Below are 24,924 nucleotides of genomic sequence, written 5' to 3' on the forward strand. Positions count from 1 at the left end.
ATTTTCCCGAAAGTTTCACTTTCGGGAAAATGATCCCCCTTTCCGGCGTCATTTTTAACACTCTCTATAGAATTTGAAATAAAAGATCTCAGAAAATTGACAGCAATGAGGTAAATTTGTATATTTTACGGAACAGTTGTGTCACATCACATGAGTAACCTTATGTGAAAATTGGATGACAAATATTCGTATCAAATGATTCATCTCCGATAGACTCACTGTAGAAATACAACATCGTATTTTAAGGTTGCGCCACTTGGTTATACCATTACTTACGAAAACATTGACAATTTATTCAAAGAAAGCAACGAGTGGAGATCTTCCTGAGAAAAAAAAAATCAATCTAAAGAATTTCTTGGATTCAACAAGTGAAAAACAAGAAAATATTTAAAGGAATATTCATTTAATTAATGAGTAGGGTTTTGAGATTAAATGCAAAATCAACACTAATCTATCCATTTCTCGCATCAATTCTTTTTTACATCTTCTAAAGAAATGTCATTTATAAATTCATAGAAGTCCCCCTCTGCGTTCATGTTTTCTATCTGTCAGTCAAGATCACAGGTTCCCGAGTAACCTGACTATATATGTGTAATTCGCGTTTATTCGCGAAAGTTTCGCGTTATAACGCGAAAAATATTTTTTTAACCTACGAAAATGAGCTCAATGGGCTTTCGTAATTCCATGTGATTTAATAGAATTCATGTTATTTAATTTTAAAATCAACACGTTTTGTAACCACGGAGCAAACTCTGCAACAATGTATCGTCAAAAACATACCGACATGAGGTTCTCAAAAATACTATCCCTATACATTTCACACAGTATTGCCCAATACCAATGCACTCATTAAAAACGTTTCTCTATCACTTGAAATGTAATTTGCTAACAATTGTTCAAGTAGCATCATTTTGTTTGTCAATGTAATATTTTTTTTCACTGCATAAGCGTGCTTTCACAAGATCAGCATATGTGAAGCGCCAAACTCTTAGCATGACGTTTCTAACTTTTCAATGTTTTTGATAAGATTTTTACGGGTAATCCGTTTTCTCATCAGATCACCCTCGTCGAAGCAGAGAAGTGTATCATTCAAATACTGCTTGTACCATGTACACACACATGCATGGCTCTCTTTTGATATATTTTCTACTTCCTCCGGCATTTTCAGAGTTTTTTTCTGGAGTTTTTCAGAGTACAGCATAAAATTGTATGGTTAACTGCTGCTCCGTGACGTTCTACGACGTTATCTTTTTTGCCTTTTTCAATGACTACCTATCCTCTGAAACTGATTTCTTTTCAACGAAGCAAAATATTGAGCCAAAATTTGGAATCAGAAACGATGAAACAATTCTTAATTTGAACGTGTAGAATGTTTGCGTTTTTTTGTGTCATATATTCCTTTGTATACATCTTTGATTCACTGTTGTGCCCCATTCTACCTCTGAGGTCATAATTTAAACAGACCTGAATCTACATAATATGAGGATGCTTCTGTAATTATATTACTAATCATGACGTTGCTGGTAATCAGATGATATTTTAAAGAAATTTCAGCTTCAGTGAGCAATAAAAAAAGTTAATGCAGTTGAATATTAGATCTCATCTATGTATCAGCATATAAGGTTTGATAAAAATAGCTTAGATTGTTTGAAACTGGGCTAAACAAAATTTTTGTAAGTGAGGTAAAGGTAAAAAAAAAAAGAGGCCCAAGGGCCTTAACGGTCACCTAAGTTTAATACAACAATTTAGAGGATCCATAGAGAATAAAATGAACTGAAAAGTGAAGCTTTGTTGCCCAAAAGCAAGAAGAATAGGGTGATAAGGATCAACAACATAATTAATCTAGTATTCATTGACAGTTTATAAATTAGGTTCTAATCTGTTCCCCATTTATCACTATCACTATACAGTATATTAAAAAACCTATCAGTGCTTCTGTACTATTTTAATTTCTTGATGAAATTTCTTACATTGGCCTCTCTTGGTCTTTGATGAACATTTAATAAGACAAGTTATTTTTGTTCCATTTTTATTTATCTATTACTTACAAGTCTACCTGATTATTAAAACTATGAAAGTACTTTTTGTATTATACAATACAAATTCTTGCATAATTCTCTTATTCTATTAACCTTTCAAGTACATTGTTTACAGTGATTAATTATCAAAAGTAAATGACAAAGGGGAATAACTCCTCTCAGTAGAAGCCCTGGCCAGGACCAGAACACTTGACCAAATGGTCCAGATGTTAAAAAATCTGGTAAAAATACCCTTCCTTATTAAAACTTTTAATCTTTTTGCCTCTGATATGCCCAACTGCAGAGAAAATTTTTAAAGAAATAATGCATTTTTACTACAGATCCACTATATTATCAATAGAGCCTCCCCCCCCCCCCCTTCCCCACCGAGAAACACTAAGAGTCTCTCACCCTGGGACCAGAAGTTTGCTCATCATAAGTAATCACTTTGTTTATCTGCTTAACACTAAGGAGCAGACAGGATTATTTAATAGAATTAATGCATTTTCACTATATTATCAAGAGCCCCACCCTTACACCAGCACATCTCACTCGGGGTCATGCAATTCACTACTCTGGAAGAAGCACTCTTGCTCATCATAACTATATACTTTGCTTCTTTGCTTTTTAACTAGAAGAAGAAAAGAATATCTTCAAAGAAATTTTGCTTTTTCACTATATAATCAATAGAGCCCCCCCCCCCCCCCCCCCCCTGGAAGAAGCACTCTTGCTCATCATAACTATATACTTTGCTTCTTTGCTTTTTAACTAGAAGAAGAAAAGAATATCTTCAAAGAAATTTTGCTTTTTCACTATATAATCAATAGAGCCCCCCCCCCCAAACTTTTCACTAGAACCCTTGACCCTGGGGCCATGAAATTCATAATTTTGGAAGAGGCATCCTTGTGTATCATAACAATGTACTTGGTTTGTTTAAATAGTACCCAGGGGCAGAGAAGAAGATTATCAAAGAAAAAATTCACCTTTACTATAGGATCTATAATATCCCCACCCTAGAACCAGGACCCCTGTCCCTGGAGCCATGAATTTCACAATTTTGGAAGAGGCATCATTGCTTATCATAACAATGTACTTAGTTTGTTTCAAAAATACCCAGGAGCAGAGAAGAAGATTTTTAAAGCATTAATGCATTTTCACTATATAATAAATAGAGCCCGGCCCTAACATCAGAACCCCTAATCCAAGGGTCATGAAAATCCCTATTTTGGAAGAGTCACCCTTAATTGCTAATATCATAACTATGTATTTAATTTGTTTCAATAATACCCAGGAGCAGAGAAGAAGATTTTCAAAGAAATAATGCACATTCAAAATATGATCTATATAGCCCCGCCCTAGCACCAGAACCCCTGACCCTGGGGCTATGAATTTCACAATTTTTGTAGAGTCATCCTTGCTTATCATAACTATGTATTTGATTTCTTTCAGTAATACCCAGGAGTACAGAAGAAGATTTTCAAAGAAATAATGCACATTCACTATATGATCTATATAGTCCCGCCCTAGCACCAGAACCCCTGACCCTGGGGCCATGAATTTCACAATTTTGGTAGAGTCAATCTTGCTTATCATAACTATGTATTCAATTTGTTTTAATAATACCGAGGAGTAGAGAAGAAGATTTTCAAAGAAATAATGCACTTTCACTATATGATCTATATAGTCCCCCCCCCCTCCCCCTAGCACCAGAACCCCTGACCCTGGGGCTATGAATTTCACAATTTTTGTAGAGTCATCCTTGCTTATCATAACTATGTATTTGATTTGTTTCAATAATACCCAGGAGTAGAGAAGAAGATTTTCAAAGAAATAATGCACTTTCACTATATGACCTGTATAGCCCCAACCCTAGCACCAGAACCCCTGACCCTGGGGCCATGAATTTCACAATTTTAGTATAGTCACCCTTGCTTATCATAACTATGTATTCAATTTGTTTCAATAATACCCAGGTGTAGATAAGATTTTCAAAGAAATAATGCACTTTCACTATATGATCTATATAGCCCCGCCCTAGCACCAGAACCCCTGACCTTGGGGCCATGAATTTCACAATTTTGGTAGAGTCACCCTTGCTTATCATAACTATGTATTCAATTTGTTTCAATAATACCCAGGAGTAGAGACGATTTTCAAAGAAATAATGCACATTCAATATACGATCTATATACATGTAGCTCCCCCCCCCCCCCAGCACCAGGGGCTATTAATTTCACAATTTTGGTAGAGTCACTCTTGCTTATCATAACTATGTATTTAATTTGTTTCAATAATACCCAGGAGTACAGAAGAAGATTTTTCAAAGAAAAAATGCACATTCACTATATGATCTATATAGCCCCACCCTAGCACCAGAACCCCTGACCCTGGGGCCATGAATTTCACAATTTTGGTAGAGGGCTCAATGCTAATTACAATCATGCCAACAGTTTGACTGCTTGATGTCCAGGAGTAAAGAAGAAGATTTTTAAAGATTGCATTAATTTTGGTGGTTTTAGCCCCACCCCTCAGGCCCCTGGGGGGCAGGGACCATGATATTCACAAATTTTGTTCCCCTTCACACATAGATGCCATATGCTAAAATTGGATGAAATTGGTTCAGCGGTTTCAGAGAAGAAGCTGAAAACGTTCAAATGTTAACACACGACGCACAACAACGGACAAAAACAGATAGCAATAGGTCACCTGAGTGACTCAGGTTACCTAAAAAATGATGCCAGTTGAATCGCTCTCATCAATACATATCAGCAAATGAAGTTTCATAATATTATCTTGAAAAGTTTCTTCAAAACTGAACTAAACACACACAGTGTGATGGAAGGATAGGACAGAAGACATACATGACCAACACTATATGTCCTGACCATATTCATCCTTTATTCTGCTACCTACAAGTGTATAGTCAATGATTGATCGTTGTCGTTTTAGACCGTTCTAACAAGATATTTCACTCATAAGATATCACCAAAATCTTGTGAAGAGCTTCTTATATAGACTTGCTTGGTACTCAGGGCCAATAAGCACTGAGGAATCTTTAGGCATGCCAATGCCTGCTGACACAGGGTCTCAGGTTTTATGGTCTCATCCAAAAACCCATGATCTTTTGTTCGCAGGGCAAGCTCTGCTGACTTAGCTACCATGATGGAGATAAAGTCACTGAAGAAATCATCACCAGAAAACCATGGAAATGTCCTCTGCCATAAGACACAACTTTGTTAGTAAGGCATGGACATGAGAGAGACATTCAATAAATCAATTGCTTTAAAAGGCTGCAGACTGAAGTTTACAGAATTAATAGTACTTGCACAAGCATACATTTTTCAAGCCTGTATTTATTAAAAAAATTCTAAAGAAAATGACATGCATCTGTACAAATATTCAATGGTACTTGAGTCTGATATTTCATCTACCAATACACAAATATTTTACACCTACATTTTATGCTCACTGACAATAACTGATATTATTACATATAATAAATAATGGTTAAAAAAAAATATACATTCCATTTGTAAAAAATAATTATTAAATAAAATGACTCAGGAACTTTCCACATGTAACTTCAAACACAAACAATGCTACACACACTAGCTTTTTTTAAAAGTACATATACATGTATATATATACAATGAGATTTAGTTTTTTTTGCTTAAAATTGTAACATAAATATGAACATGTACGAGGGCCGTTCAAAAATTACGCGGACTCTGCTATTATTTACTCTTACAGACGTCATATAGAATTGAAAATTAACAGGAACATATTTCTTAAAGATTCAAATAAATTCTTGGTAAAATTTTTTGATTTTATTTAATATCTCATAAAATTATTGCCGTTTTGATACTGCTGATGATGATATACGGTGCACGGCAAAAATGTTAAAGAACAAACATGCGGTATCCAAAATTTTATTCATTTATTTTCTATATTTCACGATATTATTCATCAATTTTCTCTAAAATTTCTTTTTATTGTTTTATTATTAAGTATTTAGATTTCTGGCGTAATATTTGAAGTACTAACAGAAATATTGTAATTTTTCTCCGATGTAACCCCTACGAATCAACTGCAAAAATGACGTCTCGTGATTTGACGGAGCAGCGCACTTTTATCACATCATTAATCATGCTGGGAAAACGCCAATAATTACCCAAAATAATCCTAATGAAACATGTAGTAAACCAGCGGAATATCCGACACATCTATACAAAATGTAAAAAAGAATTTTAGACTGTTAGACCTTAGTCAAAAGGTAATCCGGGAGGAATGGAAGAAGTTCATCGACAAAACACTGATCTGGGCTGTTAAGAATGTGATTGAGATCGACTTACGTCAAACTTTACTTCAGAAATATCTGGAGATTTAGGTTTTAACACAAACTAAAACACATAATAATAGTTTTATAGTTTTTAACCTGAATCGGAAATGGTATATGGATGTTTATTCTGAGTGGATAAGGTAACCCAAATTATACAGTATCAAATACTAAGGGAAAATATTGAGAAAATGAAAGCTCCCATTTTTAAAAATGCCCGTGACGTTGAAAGTTTTACTGCGCCGTGACTTCATGAGATGTCCTGTTAAATCACTTGAAATTGAAACCAATTTACAATATTTTGATTTGAAATTTTGATGATCATATATGAAAAGATTCTTTTATATTATTTATGACTTTTTGCTTAATTATGTCGTCAAATATATTTTCTGTACAACAAGTCCGCGTAATTTTTGAACGGCCCTCGTATTTCACAGATATGATATTTCACCATGAGCAACAAATTTGATGAAGCATGCAAACATTTGATAATTTAAATGCTCTACATTTACTAAACCAAAAAAAAAAAACAATGACAAATTCGTATAATAAAAGACAAACATTAGGCAAAAAAGATCATTCAATTGTTACAGAGATTCAACCCTTAAAATTAAACACCCCCCCCCAAAAAAAATTAAACTAATCAAACAAGCTAACGCCATTGCTCTAATTGTCATCAATCCCAAGACATCCAAAATCTGGCATATTGCCAGGAGCAGCAGATTCCTGAATGGACCAATCATCTTCAGCCTGACAGACAGGATGTTGATGTTCACTGATCTGAATCTCTGGGAAGGGTTGCTCCAGGGGGACAAACTGCTCACTGAAGCCTCCTACCTGACTACCCTCACTGATCCCTCCTTGGCTATGATCTATTTCTTCCTTTGCCTCCCCAGTTTTTACGACTTTTGCTGCCACAGCTGCAGTGGGACGGGTTTGTAACTTTCTCTTCAGTTCACTTCTAACAATACGTTTTCTCAGTTGCTTGTTCTCACTCAGGATTTCCTCTGCCTTCCGTGACATCTGAGGCATCTGTTAAAAATGGACTCCTTTATTCAATAATAATTATATAATTTTATTTTATTATTATTATAACATAATAATAATAACCCATTTAGAACAATCTATAATGCAACAACTTACACTGCTTACTTTTCTTTAAAGTGAATTCATATTATTTTCAAAATTAAATAAATCATTTGCCCCAGTAAAGGCTGAGTAACAAACTCCAATTAAGATCATTTACCTGTGAAGTCAGGGGCTCACATTCTTTCCTTGACCTTGACCTTCTGTTTCTTGCCTTGGATTTGACAGGTAGTATCCTCTTTTCCTTACTGTTAACCCCTTCAGAGCCGACAGGGATTTTAAGCACTTGTGGTTTTATCCCTTTACTCAGTGTAACTTTGTTTTCATTGTTTTTCTGGGCTGAGAGGGCTACATGAAGAAATGTATTCATTAAATACCTTGCTGATAATTCTACAGATTTCTTTCAATGTCTTATATAATAACTTCAAGAAGTCCTTTAATTCAACATTTTCAGTATGGTATCATACTGCCCCCCCCCCCCCCATTCCTTTTGCTGAGCAACAGATAATTACTTCTGACAGATTTTTCTCTCCATTATTCAGTAATGATAACTATAGATTATGTTAATGAATTATGAACTAGATCTGTTTGTTTACTTGTCATAAGTTCCAGTGTTTTCTTGGCAGAGGCACGCTTGGTCACATCATATTGCAGCATTCCCAGCAGCACAGCCTTCATTTCTGGTCCAGCGGCCTCTGGAATCAAACTTACACCTAACTCTGTCTCATGGGACACCTGTAAACAGCATAAACAAAATAAATGTTAATCAATAAAATGCTTCAATGTCATTATTCAATAAAGTTTTACATAAAATTCACCTTGCTTAATCATAAATTTAATGAAACTTTTATTCAGCTATATATGCTTACATGTCCAATCACAGCCAGTCTTTGTTGTTTCTCATCTGTAACATCTGGCTTAGCTCTCCTGATGTACTGAAGCAGTAGATGCTCCCCTACATACATGAAGCACACCACGAGACCGGCAGGATACATGTCTGTCTTGGGTTGGAGACTTGCTTCAATATCCTGCTCTGTCTGTTTAATTTTCAGGACATGAGGGGGGAAGTTCTTTCTGAGGAAAAGCTTAGCCATCTCTGGTGCCAAGTATTCGGGGGTCCAGGCGGTCATTTCAATGGGGCCTTCTGGCATTCTGGCCGAGCCAAAGTCACCAATCTTCAGAAGGTAACCTCCTTCTTCATCCTCCATCACAAAAATATTCTCAGCTGAAAAGTTAAGTATACATGAACAACACTGCTAAATACAGGTATGTACAGGTATTTTCTATTTATGAATTTTTTCTATGAACTCTAACCATTTTTTTTGTTTGTTTGTTTGTTTTTTTTTTTTTGGGGGGGGGGGGGGGGTTAATGCCACGCATTACCACAAAAAAGAAAAAAAACAAGAAATAAAACATATGTACAGTCAATACTTTTTACATGTTTAATAAAAAGATTTATAATCCAACTGAAATGCAAATAAATTTTGAACATGCATTGGTGTATACAGCTTTATTTTTGTAAGTCTTAGGTTCACTGCAGAATAAAGCTAAAACTACTAAAATTTATACCCATATTTTCTCAAGCCAAAATTTAAAATTCAATGCTGATGCCAAGAAGTCAACAAATTGATATCATCTGATTCTTACATTTCTGTACTTCTATAATAATCATAATATGTACTTAACTTTAAATAGTGTTATTCCAAGCATTTTTATAAAAGTTAATTCATAAAATATCATCTTAACAAGAAATTAATATATTGTGTATCTAATAAAAACATCTTTCTATTAACATTTATGAAAAGGGACATAACTCAATTTTCTTTTTCAACTTGAAAAAAATTGAAAATTGTGTTTCCCTTTGAAGTATATCAATAAAATTGATCAATGTAGCAGTATTTGACCTGATGCAGCAGTGCCTGAAAAACTATCTACCTTCATTTTTTTTTGCCTTAACTTTTATATCCTATTATCATATTACAGAAAAGAAAGATACCAGTAGTTCCTCATATCTTTGATACATAACTAGATATAAATAAGAACCATCCTCGTGTTAATACACATCTGTTTGCAGCATCTCACATGAGTTATAATAAAGAGAAATACATGAATAAATTACATTTAAGCACCAGCATACTCACGTTTGATATCAAAGTGAATAACATTTTTCGAATCCAGATAAGACAGGCCATTACAGAACTCCCAGGTCAAAGACCATATAGTGACTTCAGGGAGGGTCTTCTTCTCATTCAACAGGCTCAGCAGTGACTGACCTGCAAATAACAATCCAAAATTCAATTCTAGACACACCACAGGTTTATGCTGTATAAATTAAGTGGTTACTGACTATATTAGCTAGTGATGGGCCGATTGTCGCCGACGATCGATTGTCGGTCGTTAGGAGCTCTTCGATGCTACTAATCGATTACAAAATAAATGTCACCGACATCGCTGACAAAAAATAATATTGTAATACTTTAATTTTATTACCAAATCCATGTGCAAAGAGTTTTAAAGTAGTGATGAATGTTTAAAATATCGAAGGTATCCTTGCCATGTTGATATTTACCGCCATGATTGATTATAGGATCAGACTAATAACAGAAAAACGGACAATATTAAGAGGTTTATTACCGTATACACAGGAAAATATTAATAGTACAGACGATCTGTAAACGTTATTAAAATCAGGAATACAGGTCCAAATTCTGGATAACTACTTTTTAAACTTGTAATTCCAAGAAATAAATAAATGTAATGCAAGGTGGGACTAATATCAGTAATATTCCCCCATTCAATATTTTTAATGAGAATTTTTTGTAAAATAAATTCCCATTCAATATATTTTTTTAAAGTAAAGAAATCCTTTTTTCCACTTCAATAAAGGAAAAAATGAATAAACATATATGAAATATAATTAATTAAATGATTTTTTTTCGGGGGGGGGGGGGGGGGGGGGAATCTGAACTTAAATCTGAATAAGTTTAACTTTTTTATATTTATTTCATTTAAGTTAAAGATTTGATTATAATCGATTATTAATCGATTATGTGCAGCCGATTATTACAGGGATAGACATTAACTTTCAGATTGACTTGCCCTTCGGGCAAGTGATCTAAAACTTTGAATTGTCCGAATGCAAAACTTGGTTGCCCAAAATAAGGAGAGAACTTAAGAAGAAAATTATTTTTTACTGTAAATGTTATGATAAGAAAAAAATGTGACCGAATACACTACTGTCAATTTGGCAAATTGAGCTACCTGAAAAAAAAAATCAGTGTAGAGTTTGTACATAAACGTATACCACTGTCCTGGTAAATTTGACCTGTTAACACACACTGCCATGTAGCAATAACCCTCCATTTTCTTTTAATAAAATTCATATTTTTAAAAATTATTTTTGGTAAGGTACTTTTGTGAATCGTTATCCTAAGAGATAACTGTGAAGCAGCGCTAAAAGAATATAGAATTTTGCTATTTAACATACATTTTTTTTTCTTGATCACGATACATCGTGTTACACTGTACTTATATTCTGTGAGTGAATACATAATCTAATTTCCTAATAAGAAGTTAACAAAGTTGTTAGACATAGAGCGTGTTTACCAAGAAAGAAAACAGAATAACGAACGTGATTTTTAAATGAATGGTATAATCAAGAAATGCTACTGAGAAATTCCGAATGCAAAAACAATGTCAGTCAGGTACCTGGTGGAAATCAAGTGTTATTTTTTTGTTTTATTTATAACTTAATGTAAACTAAATAAATATGTACATTTCTATGAGAAAAATTGACTTGCCCGATCGGACAAGTATGTCGTCAGTTTCACTTGCCCGAAATGAGAATTTACTTGTCCCGGGCAATCGGACAACCGTTAATGTCGATCCCTGTATTACCGATAATCGATTATGATTTTTTTCCGATTTCCCATCACTAATATTAGCTGTGTGTAGCATAAATTACAGCCAATCCAATAAACAATAGATTTTAATTAATGACTTCTGTTCTGCAACTACAAATTAATGGCATGGCCTTATTATATTACAGTACATTTATTGTACATGAATACTGTTAAAACTTTTACTGGCTATCACAAAAACCCACCAGCATACTCCATTATGATTTCTGGTGTTCCATGTCTCAGTACCAATGCATAGGACTTGATGATATTTGGATGTGTGTTACTCAGAGTAAATATGGCCTCCTCTGGGTGGAACTTCTGTGTCACCTACAAGACAAAAAAGTGCTGGAACTATTTATCCCTTCTTCAAACTACACTTCTATAGAAACTATACACAAGCTAGCTTCCTTGTTTGATTATTTGATCATTTGAAAAGATTTTTACCAAAAATGTTTACCAATATTCGTAACACATTTATAATTTACATTCAAGTGTCTTATTATAAATAACAGAATATTTTAGCAATCTACTAACCTTCTTTTTTACAAACACAAAATCATCTGATACAATGCACTTGATGGCCACTCCAAATGTGCCCTTTCCAAGGAGTGTGGAGTAAATACTGGGGGGATCCTGGAACTCTGATTTCAAAACCTCAAATCTCTGTTTAAAAAAAAGTAGCAATTTCATCAGATGGTTAGATTTAGTCATATCAGATTGCAACTGTTTAACTATACTGAAAACTTCTTAAATTCATTACAGAAAAGAAAATATTTTACTGTAAAATCAATAACTTTCATGGGGTAAAATTTTTGTGGTTTGTGGAAAAATACTGATTCAAGGGAGATGCATAAAAAAATTTTGTGATTTCAAAATATATAAGTGTTGTTATGGTAATAAACATGCATCTGTAATACACATATTTCTAATTTCAGCTTATCTGATATAATTTGTCTATTTTCACTTCTTATGTGTTTTTGTGACAATACAATCAATTAAAATCTAGAGGGAGGTCATGATCTAGCAGAAAATTTACTGGTCAAAATTTACACATAGGTGGTCAGTGCTTTTCAATCTTACCGGGTCAGTATACACTCCATGGACACCAGTGTTCAAGATTTCATTTTTATGATTGTTTGCCAGTTCACCAACAGCCTTTTCTGTTCCATAGATAATGGCACTGACAGTAAAAGAAAAGATTATTTCATGTTTTGGATATGGCATTTATATTTTCTCAAGATATTGTGGCCTACATTTCAAAAACTTCACCGATTAAAGAGGGCACTTACTCTAGAACACAGCTGTCCAGGGGTAATTCCAACATTAAATCCCCACAGGTCATTTCCTGCTCAGTGGCATTGTCAATTCCCATCAGGTACTCTGACAACTCTGTGTCAGTACATGTATCAATCTCTGTGTTTATCATGGCAATATCATCATGCAAAGCTTTGTTGGCTTCTGAGAGGTAGGTAGAAGTATCTACATCCAATCTTTCATCTTCAACCTGGTAACCAACACCCTGGCTCTGGCATTTACCAGTACTTGGACTGCATTCTTGACCAGTTAGATCGTGATACACAGAAGTCTGGTTATCAAAAAGGGTCAGCTCTTTGATGGGAAGAGCCTGTGATTCTACATCCTGGTTCTGATGTTCTGCCACTTGGAACTGTTGCTGTGGTAAAGACTGTGGTTCCGACACCCTCACATCCACATGCTGACCAAAACTCGTACTGATGCCATGATCATTTATCATCTGATCTAAGAGATCTATTGTGACATTGGTTGTCAGTTTGTAATCTTCTATCGTTTCATCTTTCTCCGACAAGTCTTTCTCGGGCAGTCTGGTTGAAATGTCTTCACTTCTTGGAGCCATGACTTTATTCTTTCCAGGGGTGTTACCAGTGATAACACAAGATGTGCCATTCTTCTTTGGAGCATCAGGATTCTTAATATAATCAGGCGGTTCATCTGTTAATTAAATAAAGAATATTATATCCTAAAGTATCAGTTCAATTGTTTCTTAACATACTTTACAAAAATATGGCTATAAGAAGTAAATTTGCAGGTTAACATTGTCAGAGCTAGTGGTTTTATGGTCAGGGCTAGCAAAAATTATGGGAAGTAGTCTGACTGGTCTAGTACTCATAATGTCAAACCCTGAAGCAAAAGAAACATGCAAAATGCAAACAAAAGTTTTGTGAATTGACCAATTTGAACAATGACAACATTTTGACCAATTGAATTTAAGTACCAAACAGTGAAGGGTGTCTTATTCCATCAATATCACAAGTAATGTAAAAATTGGGAAAATTAACATTTTTTGGCATGGGGAATGGTACCGTTTATCGGTTATACAAGGAAAACAAATGCTGTAATGAATTAAAGAAAGTACCCTGAAGTCCAAATGTTTTAAAACTCTCATAAAATGGTGAAGCTGGGGAAACAGACTGAGGATCTGAAAACACCTTTTCCTGTTTTGAGCGAGAACTGACCACACCCCTTGTTTCTGGATGTCCAGGCATTGCCTCAATAGTTCCCCCATACATCTTCCCTCTTGATCTTGTATTGTAACTCATATCCACTACACACTGTAAAAAAAGGTATATGAATGAAGCATTATTAAAATAATAACTTTTGCAAAGATTCATTGATGTTAAGGGCCCTCTAAATGTAATGCAAAATGTTTTCTGGACAGTGAGAAAATTATACTGTATAAACATGATAAAGATGTAAATATTGAGCTTATCTAATATCTATTTCATGTTTAACAGGTTGGGCACAGTTCCTTTTTCGGGGAAGTATTACTATAAAACGGGATTATTCCTCTTTTCAGTAATAAAAAACATTACTGCATACGGCAATTTTCACTCGTTTACCCTTTATTTTCATGTTTGCTTTGAATAAAAGATTAAGTGCAAGAATATTTTTACATCCTCTAAATATTTATAGTCTATTAAGTGTATGTATGCTCAAAATTACAATATTTATCACTGCAAAATGCTGAAAAAGAGCGATGAAATATTTCTACGATATAAATTTCTTACGGAAGCTTATCTGTGTTAAATTTGTGAGATTGAATACGTTCAGGACTTGCTAACTCGTTCATGAAATTATTCGTTCTAATTTAATTTTATATCATTTCTTTTAAAGACATCGTAAAAATAATTTTTTATACCACTACTTCTTTTACAGATGAAAATAATTATTTTTAATATTAAATTTTAAAAGATAGTCTTTCAAAGATGGTTTTAGCATGAATGCCCTTATAAGATTCCATACTTTTCGTATCATTTATCAACAGTGAAAATTGAAGTAAAAGTCGTGGATTACTGCTGCACGTGAGTTTAAATTCCTATGCGTGTTCAAAAGATGTCACCTCCACGAAACCAAACTATGAAATTTTCCGTTTTTGAACAAAAAATAATATAACTTACACGGGAAAATTCACATCCGATTGAAGAATACTCATGATGTCTACGATTAAATCTCATCTTACTCCTGTCTGCAGAACTAAAGGACCGAATTTTTTTGTCAGCGAGGTTGGTTCAATAAAGTTTAAGCACATCACATCATATTTTTCATGCACTTTTTATTTAATAAACGGATTTGGGGTATTATTTTAAAATTATGACGAAAATTCCCGTATGCAGTAATGTTTTTTATTACTGAAAAGAGGAATAATCCCGTTTTATAGTAATACTTCCCCGAAAAAGGAACTGTGCCCAACCTGTTTAATATAGGGTACCTGGCATAAAACGTGCAAAACTTTGACACCTTTTATTACTGGTTACATGGTATAATCAGGCGAAACCACTCGAGGCAAAATTGCTCAGAGCGAACATGTAGGCTAATTAGGGCGAACCCACCTGTTAGCCTTATTAAAACGTATTCTCTATTGAGAAGTTGCTGGCTCGTTTAATACTCCCCCTCAACTTCTCTACGAAAGGCCTAATAAAAGCAGTTCAGAAATTGACTAAATGAAGAACCAAACCGGGTCCCACTTCGATCGATGTTTTAGGATTGATGCATTATAATAGACATATTTTGGATGCACAGATGTTGTTTTGCAATGGAAATGCGATTAAAATACCGATTCTGCTGACTTAAAAAACATTTATCACGGTAGAACACTTACTTGCGATATCTGTGTCACCGGATTCGTTTATTCATTCAAAACTGCGTTTGAACCCGGTTGACCTCTAAAAAAGTCTAAAAAAAAATTTCCGGATAATTTGGCCTCAATGTTCCAGTGTTAAATAGTTATCCGGAGAAATAGTTTTAGACTTTTTTAGAGGTTCAAACGCAGTTATGAATGAGTAAACGAATCCGGCGACACAGATATCGCAAGTAAGTGTTCTACCATACAAAACGTGTTTTAAGTCAGCGGACTTGGTATTTTATTCGCATTTCTATGGCCAAAAAACATCTGTGCATCCAGACTATGTCTATGATATCGCATCATACCTAAAACATCGATCGAAGTGGGACCCGGTTTGGTTCTTCATTTAGTCAATTTCTGAACTGCTTTTATTAGGCCTTTCGTAGAGAAGTTGAGGGGGAGTATTAAACGAGCCAGCAACTTCTCAATAGAGAATAATTAAAACGGAGCAAATACATCTAAATACAGTTCTTGGCCTTTTGAAATATTATGAACGCTTGAATCAAAATACTCTGGTTTCCTCTTCTTCTAAAATTTTATTCTAAGGTAAAATCCCTCTAACTGCATAAGAAACACAGAATTAGAACTCTTCAGTGTCCAGTGTATATATAGTTCTAAATCAAATTATTCTATTCTTGCGCAGTTGTATGCAAACAACTGTTCAAATCGAACTGTTCTTAGATTAGATCTATATATATTCCATTCATAATTGAAATTAAGAGAGTTTCAATCACTCGTAAAATATTTTAACATTATGAAAACATTTAACAACTTTACCTTTAGTCTTATTTCACAAAGATTTTTTTTTCTCAATTGTAGAATAGAAATGAAGGGTTCAAAATGGCTGAATGTCTTTCTACCTTCCTTGTTTTGCTCACGTGACTAAAGGTTTGACTAAGAAACGCTACAATAAATAAATAAATAAATAATAGAGAATATATCTCACATAGTAGAATTATTTTCTAGAAGGTAAATTTCAAATCAAATATCATTAGGCTTAGATTCAGATTCCATTTTTTAAAAATTATTTCGTATGGAAAACATTGTATCAATGAACGGAATGTAGGGTCGATTAGACACCTCTTTCGCAGAATTATGTCGTGTTTGATTACAACAGTACAAATAACTGACGAAAGAGGGTCATGACTTTGAAGGTTGAACTTTGTAAATCTGATAGACTATACTTGAAATCCTTAAGATTAACATTCATTTGGATTTTTGATTTCTGAATTTGTTAGAATGAATACTAAATATAGAATGAATACTAAATATAGAACGGTAGATAAACATTATAAAAAGAGTATAATGTGAGATCTATAAAATAAAGATTACTGAACTATTAAAAGGTCCAATGATGAAAAGTGTATATTAAAGAAAGAATTATAAAGTCAAATAAGTCACCCTCATATAGAAAATAAATCAAGATTTTTGTTTTATTTGACGCTAGATATTGCAAAATCGGTTTAGTAAAAAAATGTTCAAATCAAACGCGGCATAACAAATGTCCGCTTATTTTCTAAAAATAAGACAATCCGCTCGGCCTTGACCCCCCCCCCCCCTTTTCGGAAAATTATTTGGTAAAGGCACGATAACCTGTCAAAAATACATGAAATTCAATCAGTGGAGTGATGTTTACTGAGATACATGACTAACACCGAGATTTTACAGAAAAACAAAAGATTCTTAGAATTTCTTGATTTTCTTATTTCTAGATATATATTTTACTTGATTTTGAGAATGAACTTGAACAAATTAACTTTATTAAATGTGTCTATTGAGTTTCTATTTATTAATTAAAATTTTTCCCAATTACACATGTTACAGTTTGCATCTTGTAAATTAAGATGTCCGTTTGAGATGATAATATTTAAAGAATAGGGAATCCCCCTCCCCCAAAGGAGTCTAGCTGCATGTACTCGAAAATAATTACTCTGATCAACAATGAGAATATATACATTCATGATACTGGTTAAAAAAAACAACAACAATAATTATGGGAGGAACCTATATATAGTAGATGATATACATATTAATTAAGCAAAGATATCTCATCCGATTACGACAGGGGTGGACTGTGGCAATTAAAACACTTTTGAAATTTTTTTGGACAAAATCAACGTACTTCGAAAATATTTTTTTTTTCAAATTGCGTTAATTTTGGGACAAAATCAACGCACTTTGAATTATTATTATTATTATTATTATCATTATTTTTTTTGGTTGTTTTTGTTTTGTTTTTTGTTTGTTGTTGGTTTTTTTTTTTTTGTTTTGTTTTTGTTTGTTTGTTTGTTTGTTTGTGTTTTTTTTTTTTTTTTTTTTTTTTTTTTGTTGCGTTAAGAGTGTACATCAGCATTTTTTTACCATGGATACACTTAACACACTTTGAAAAAATATGTGTAAAACAAAAATTCTAATAATAGACGGCATTATTTTGTTATATTTCTTTCGAAAAACTGATGAATTGATCTACGCGCTCATCGAGAACGAGGAAAAGATGGTCCCTCAGCCCAACTCTTTATCTTTCCATTAAACATTACAAAATAAGAGCAGAGAAAACACGGACCTATAAAACTTCAGAGGTGGGATAAGGTGCCATGGAGGAGTAAGCATCCTCTGCCGACCGGTCACACCCGCCGTGTGCTCCTTTTCATGATCGGGAAATAACGGAAAAATCCGTCGACAATTCAGTGTGTAAATAATGGCATAACAAATAGTATGAAAAAAAGTCAGTCAGCATTTGACTTAATGATAGATTGTATTTGCTGACAAGGTCTTTGTATCGACCATAGAACTTACGAAATAATGACTTTAAACGAGACTGCTGATATTCTTGTTTCATCAACTTGTTTGTCAATAACCTACCTCGTTTTAGAAATTGTTCATACGTAGAGCATGTTCGTGCGTATCGAATCAACTGAGAGATATAAACCCCGTATGCAGGTGATGAAGGTATATTGCTGCAAAAGTAAGGAAAGTTGACGAGTGAAAAGTTAAAGTCATAACGTTTATCATAAAACTTTGTTATCATCTAGATTACGATCAACGTCTTTTCTAATAAAATATCCAAATATGAAACAGATGTGTTAGACTCTGTGGTATCTTTTATTTCAAGTTCACTGGGATATATCGACATAAGAATGGAAATAACCATTGTTAATTGACAATATGTCGTCGATATATCTAAATGTCGAGTTGAAGGCCACAGCGAGTGTTTTCTTCTTTTCATTTAAAATTAAAGGTTTTGAACAAATTCTGCTTCATATGAATACAAAAACAGGTCTGCCAATAACGGGGTGCAATTGGTACCCATGGGAATTCCAATAGATTGTTAGGAGACCTGGTCTCCAAAAACCACATAGATATTGCCAATCAGAAACCCGAGCATCTTTTTAATGTCAACTTCAGAGTACTTGTGTGTACAATCAGAGTGCTTTTTTTTTTTAAATTTGTAAATGACCAATGACAAGGTAAGTAAATTTACGAGTTCCATTTTTATTGAAAAAGCAGCTGTCAACGATGTCAGAAAGTCTGGACTTTAATTTATCGTGGGGAATAGTTGTATATAAAGTTGAAAAGTCGTAAGTTTTTATGTTGTTGATTTTGGTAAAATTTTGTGATTTCAAATGTTCCAAAAGTTCCTTGGAGTGCGTAAATATGGTCGATATTAATGCGCTTTGAAAATATTTTTTTTAAAGTGCATTAACTTGGTCCCAAATTTAACGCACTTTGAAAAAAAATTCAAAGTGCGTAATTTTTTAAAGTGCGTTGTAACAGTGGACTCAATAAAAGTGTAATTTACGCTAATCATTGATAATTCCCTAAGATTGGAGCAAGACGTTCTTCTCAGCAGTTTTGACGGAGTGGGACACAGCCGGCGAGGTTCTTCAGTCTTCAAGTAATTCTTAACTTTTAAACAAAGAGGTACAGAAAGACTGAGAGGAGCACCTGCGACGATCGAAACTCTTTACATTGGACCTTAAAGTTGGGTAAGGGCAAAGGACTATATAAATAACAGACTTAGAACAATAGAAACAGATTTTTAGCGAATCAAAATCCAAGGCCATATTTCGCTAGGGATTAGTACTTACCACTTCATGGTGCTAGACGACTTTTACAGTCGGCGAACAGAGCCTTGACGCTGTTTACGGAGATAAAAGAAAATGAAGACAAACACGCCATATATGGTTGTGTAGAAAAATTATCGTAAAAGACAATGGTAATAAACAGTTTGCCAGCGCATTTTCTCTTAAAGTGTAATTGACTGCAATTCTAGGGAGAGGATACTCCCTGTTTTTGTTTGTTTGTTTGTTTGTTTTTTGTTTTTCGTTAAATGTTCCTTCGAGAATTTTTCACATAATGAAAATGAGACGCCACCACTTGCCGTGGATGGAAGCAAATTTAGACTTGTATTCGGAAAAGAAAAAAAAATGAGTAGTGAGAGGCCTTTTTCGTGCCAGCACCTACTGCGACATGGGACTTCGGTTTATACGGTCTCATCAAAAGGACCGGTCTCCGTGTCATACAGTGGATTCGAACCAGCGACGAATGGATCAACTATATACTTAATCTGCAACTGTGCACCAAACACTTTATCAAATGCACTACGCGGGCGACGTATAATTTGATTTAGATACCTTGTGTTACAGTGTATTATTATACTATGGGTTCAAATATTTAATAAAGAAATAATAAAGTATCTGTGCATGGAACTATAGAAGTGAGTCTTAGAACTATATAGAGAGAGTAAGAATGAAATATATGGAGATAATGAACAGTATTCAAACTCAAAAGTCCATAAAACATTACAAAATAGGAGCAGAGCAAACACGGACCTCCAAAACATCGGAGGTGGGATCAGGTGCCATGGAGGAGTGAGCATCCCCTGCCGACCGGTCACACCTTCCGTGTGCTCCTTGTCATGATCGGGAGATAACGGAAAAATCCGTCGACATTTCAGTGTGAATAATGGCCTAACAATTATAATCAAAAACGTTAGTCAGCATTTGACTCAATGATAAATTGTATTTGCTGACAAGGTCATTGTATCGACCATAGAATTTACAAAATGATGACTTTAAACGAGACTGCTGATATTCTTGTTTCATCAACTTGTTTGTCAATAATTTACCTCGTTTTAGAAATTGTACATAGTTAGAACATGGTCTTGCGTATCGAATCAACTGAGAGATATAAAACCCGTATGCAGGTGATGAAGGTATATTGCTGCATAAGTAAGGGAAGTTGACAATTGAAAAGTTAAAGTCATCACGTTTATCATAAAGCATGGTTGTTAGATTACTATAGAGGAGAGACTTGGAACAATAAAGAGTAAGAACTATAAAGGAGAGACTTAAAACTATAAAAGAGAGATTTAAAACTATAAAGAGAGACTAAACAATTATAGAAGAGATATTACGAACTACAAAAAAGAGACTTAAAACCACAGAGGAAAGACTAAAAACTTTAGAAAAGAGATTTTAAAACAAAGAGGAGGGACCAAAAAAATTGAGAGGAAAGACTAAATATTATAAAGGAGAGACTAACAACTGCAGACGAGAAAGCTAAACCACAGAGGGGAGACTAAAATCTATAGAGGAGAGAGCTAAACCATAGAGGGGAGACTAACATCTAAAGAAGAGAAAGAGAGAGCTAAATCCATAGAGCAGAGACCTAGATCTATAGAGGAGAGAGCTAAAACCATAGAGGACAGACTAAGATCTATAGAGAAAAGAGCAAAAACAATAGAGGAGAGACTAAGATCTATAGAGGAGAGAGCTAAAACCATAGAGGAAAGACTAACATCTATAGAAGAGAAAGAGAGAGCTAAATCCATAGAGCAGAGACTAAGATCTATAGAGGAGAGAGCTAAAACCACAGAGGACAGACTAAGACCTATAGAGAAAAGAGCTAAAACAATAGAGGAGAGACTAAGATCCATAGAGGAGAGAGCTAAAACCATAGAAGAGAGACTAACATCTATAGAAGAGAAAGAGAGAGAGTTAAATCCATAGAGCAGAAACTAAGATCTGTAGAGGAGAGAGCTAAAACTATAGAGGAGAGACTAAGATCTATAGAGGAGAGAGCTAAAACCATAGAGGAGAGACTAAAATCTATAGAGGAGAGAGCTAAACGATAGAGAAGAGGTTAAGATCTATAGAGAGATTAAGAACTATGGAGGAGAGACTTAAAACTGTGGAAGTGAGATTAAGAACTACAGAGGAGAGACTTAAATTATAGGGGAGAGACTAAGAACTTTAGAGAAGAGACTTGAAACGATAGAAGAGAGATTTAAAACTATAGAGACTTAAGAATTATAGAGGAGAGATTTAGAACTACAAAGAAGAGACTCATAACCATAGAGGTAAGACTAAAAACTATAGAGGAGAGATTAAAAAACAAAGAGGAGAGACCAAAAATTTGAGAGGAAATACTAAATACTATAAAGGAGAGACTAACAACTGCAGACGAGAGAGCTAAACCACAGAGGGGAGAGTAAGATCTATAGAGGAGAAAGCTAAAACCATAGAGGAGAGACTAACATCTATAGAAGAGAAAGAGAGAGCTAAATCCATAGAGCAGAAACTAAGATCTATAGAGGAGAGAGCTAAAACCATAGAGGACAAACTAAGATCTATAGAAAAAAGAGCTAAAACTATAGAGGAGAGAGCTAAACCATAGATGAAAGACAAAGATCTATAGAGGAGAGAGCTAAAACTATAAAGGAGGGACAAAACTCTATAAAGGAGAGAGCTTAACCGTAGAGGAGAGAGCTAAAACATAGAGAAGAGACTAAGATCTATAGAGAAGAGAGCTAAAACCACAGCGGAAAGACTAAGATCTATAGAGGAGAGAGCTAAACCATAGAGGAGATGCTAAGATCTGTAGAGAAGAGATTAAGAACTATCGAGGAGAGACTTAAGAGTATAGGGAAGAGACTAAGAACTTGAGAGAAGAGACTTAAAACTATAGAAGAGAGACTAAGATCATTAGAGGAGAGACCAAAAAGTACATACTTGTAGGAGAGACTTATTTTTAATATTCCCAACAACCAAAATGAATTCGAATTACCATAGTTATATTGTATTCCGAAACTTCATAAAAATCCTTACAAACAAAGATACATAGCGGGTTTCAGTAAATGTTCTACCAAGCCTTTTTCTTTACTCCTCACTAAAATATTAACAGCAATGAAGGAAAAACTTCAGGAGTACTGTGCAACAATATGTTTGAGAAAATGTAAAATTAGAAGTGGATACTTAAAAATTCCAAGGAACTTTTGGAAATTTGAAGTCACAAAATTTTACCAAAATCAATAACATAAAAACTTACGACTTTTCAACTCTGTATACAACCATTCTCAACGATAAATTAAAGTCCAGGTTTTTTGACATCATTGACAGCTGATTTTTCAATAAAAATGGAACTCGTAAATTTACTTACCTTGTCGCTGGTCATTTGCAAAATTATTTTGTTTTTAAAAATACATTCTGATTGTACCCACGAGTACTCTGAAATTGAAACTAAAAGATGCTTGATTGACAATATCTATGTGGTTTTTGGAGATCAGGTCTTCCAACAATCTGTTGGAATTTCCATGGGTACCAAATGCGCCCCGTTGTTAGCAGACCTATTTTTGTATTCAAATGAAGCATAATTTATTCAAAATCTTATACATGAGAAAAAGAAATCTCTTGCTGTGGCCTTCAACTCGACATTTAGATACATCGACGACGTCTTATCAATTATAAGTTATTTCCATTCATATGTCGACACGATATATCCCAGTGAGCTTGAAATAAAAGATACAACAAAGTCTGACACATCTGTTTCATATTTGGATATTTTACTAGAAAAAGACGTTGATGGTAATCTAACAACAAAGCTTTAGGATAAACATGATGACTTTAACTTTTCAATCGTCAACTTCCCTTACTTATGCCGCAATATACCCTTATCACTTGCATATGGGGTGTATATCTCTCATTTGATTCGATACGCAAGAGCATGCTCTACGTATGAACAATTCTAAGACGAGGCAAGTTATTGAAAAACAAGAATATCAACAGTCTCGTTTAAAGTCATAATTTCCTAAGTTCTATGGTCGCTAGAATGACCTTGTCAGCAAAAACAATCTCTCATTAAGTCATATGCTGACTGACGTTTTTCATACTAATTGTTAGGCCATTATTTACACACTGAATCGTCGACGGATTTTTCCGTTATTTTCCGATCATGACAAGGAGCATACGGCGGGTGTGACCGGTCGGCAGGGGATGCTAACTTCTCCATAGCATCTGATCCCATCTCTGTTTTTTGAGGTCCGTGTTTGCTCTGATCCCGATTTGTATTGTTTAATGAACTTTGAGCTTGAATACTGTTCGTTATCTCCATATTTCACTTAAAACTATAGGAAAGAGACTCATACATAAATGTGATTTGAATGAGGTGGAGGATGAAATACATTTTCTCTTCAAATGCACTAAATTCAAAGATGAACGAGAAATTTTCTTAAAATCTGTCTCAGAACTATGTACCAATTTCCCTAATCTTGATTTTAATGAGAAGCTTATATGGCTATTTTCAAATGAAAATGAGTCAATCTTAAGAATACTAAGTCAATTCATATCAAAACAATGTATATGATTTTTAAACAATATTACTGTATATTGCTACATTTTGTTAATTATAATTGTGCTCATTTTGCTTATCTACATTAGACATGAGGAGGAATGCAACCTTTTATTCATGTTTTTTTTTAATTGACTAGAATTCATGCATTTCCTAGAGCACCGTCCCTTGATGTCTTCTGTAGACTGGCAACCATTAATGCACCTTTATCTTGTAATCTATTTACATTTATACACCCACCATGGTAAAATTTGTTTAAATTTCTCGATTATGTACATTTTCTCTATTTTATATGATACATACATTATTGAATTACTGTTCTATATAAGTTATGAGGAGGAATGCTGTCCAGACAGTTACACTTCTGAGACATGTATTTCCTAGAGCACTGTCCCTTGAAATATTTTGTAGTTTAGGGACTCAATTGTAATGCCATATATGGCTTCCTGGTGTAAGGGAGATAATTGAAATTATTCATCAACTCTGTTTTGCTTAGACTCAACATCTAGTATTTTTATGTTCTGTATTGCTGTATGTTCATGTATTTTTTTTGTCCTCTTGAGTGTTACAAATTATGCTTGTATCTATGTTATGCCCCCAGTGGGACCATGATTGGCAAATAAATTCTATTCTATTCTATTCTATAGAGGAGAGACTAAGAATTACAGGCGAGAGACTTCAAACCATGCATAGGGATGAGACTAACAACTATAAAGAAGAGACTTAAAACTATAGAGGAGAGACTAAGATCTTAGGAGAAAATTAAAACCATGTAGAGAAAGACAGTTGGATTGA

At 34.1% G+C, this 24,924-nt stretch overlaps 2 protein-coding genes across 2 annotated transcripts in view; one reads left to right on the top strand and one right to left on the bottom strand.

The window, feature by feature from the left end:
- The window catches only part of LOC133188434 (biogenesis of lysosome-related organelles complex 1 subunit 1-like), a 162,222-nt gene that overhangs the window by 17,448 nt on the left and 119,850 nt on the right, over positions 1–24,924 (top strand). The window lies entirely within an intron of this gene.
- Positions 5,354–16,347, bottom strand: LOC133188425 (uncharacterized). The gene is made up of 11 exons (XM_061323851.1): positions 16,279–16,347; positions 13,735–13,930; positions 12,632–13,310; positions 12,423–12,522; positions 11,877–12,005; positions 11,546–11,669; positions 9,582–9,713; positions 8,310–8,665; positions 8,037–8,175; positions 7,601–7,788; positions 5,354–7,386 (listed from the first exon to the last, which is right to left on the bottom strand). Exons 2-11 carry the CDS (start codon positions 13,916–13,918, stop codon positions 7,021–7,023), a joined length of 2,397 nt encoding a protein of 798 aa, XP_061179835.1. The 5' UTR covers positions 13,919–13,930; positions 16,279–16,347; the 3' UTR covers positions 5,354–7,020.

This window comes from Saccostrea echinata, unplaced genomic scaffold (assembly GCF_033153115.1).
Source record: "Saccostrea echinata isolate AGI-Se365-2 ecotype Australia unplaced genomic scaffold, CSIRO_AGI_Sech_v1 ptg000016l, whole genome shotgun sequence".
Lineage (NCBI taxonomy): Eukaryota > Metazoa > Mollusca > Bivalvia > Ostreida > Ostreidae > Saccostrea > Saccostrea echinata.

Bases quoted from the DNA above. Each gene is read 5' to 3' on its own strand.
- LOC133188425 (XM_061323851.1), bottom strand. From the start codon at position 13,918: ATGAGTTACAATACAAGATCAAGAGGGAAGATGTATGGGGGAACTATT. The intron at 12,523-12,631 runs GTAAGTGCCCTC...TTTTACTGTCAG, and splicing joins CTGGACAGCTGTGTTCTAGA to TGCCATTATCTATGGAACAG. The intron at 12,006-12,422 runs GTAAGATTGAAA...TTTTTTAAACAG, and splicing joins ATGGAGTGTATACTGACCCG to AGATTTGAGGTTTTGAAATC.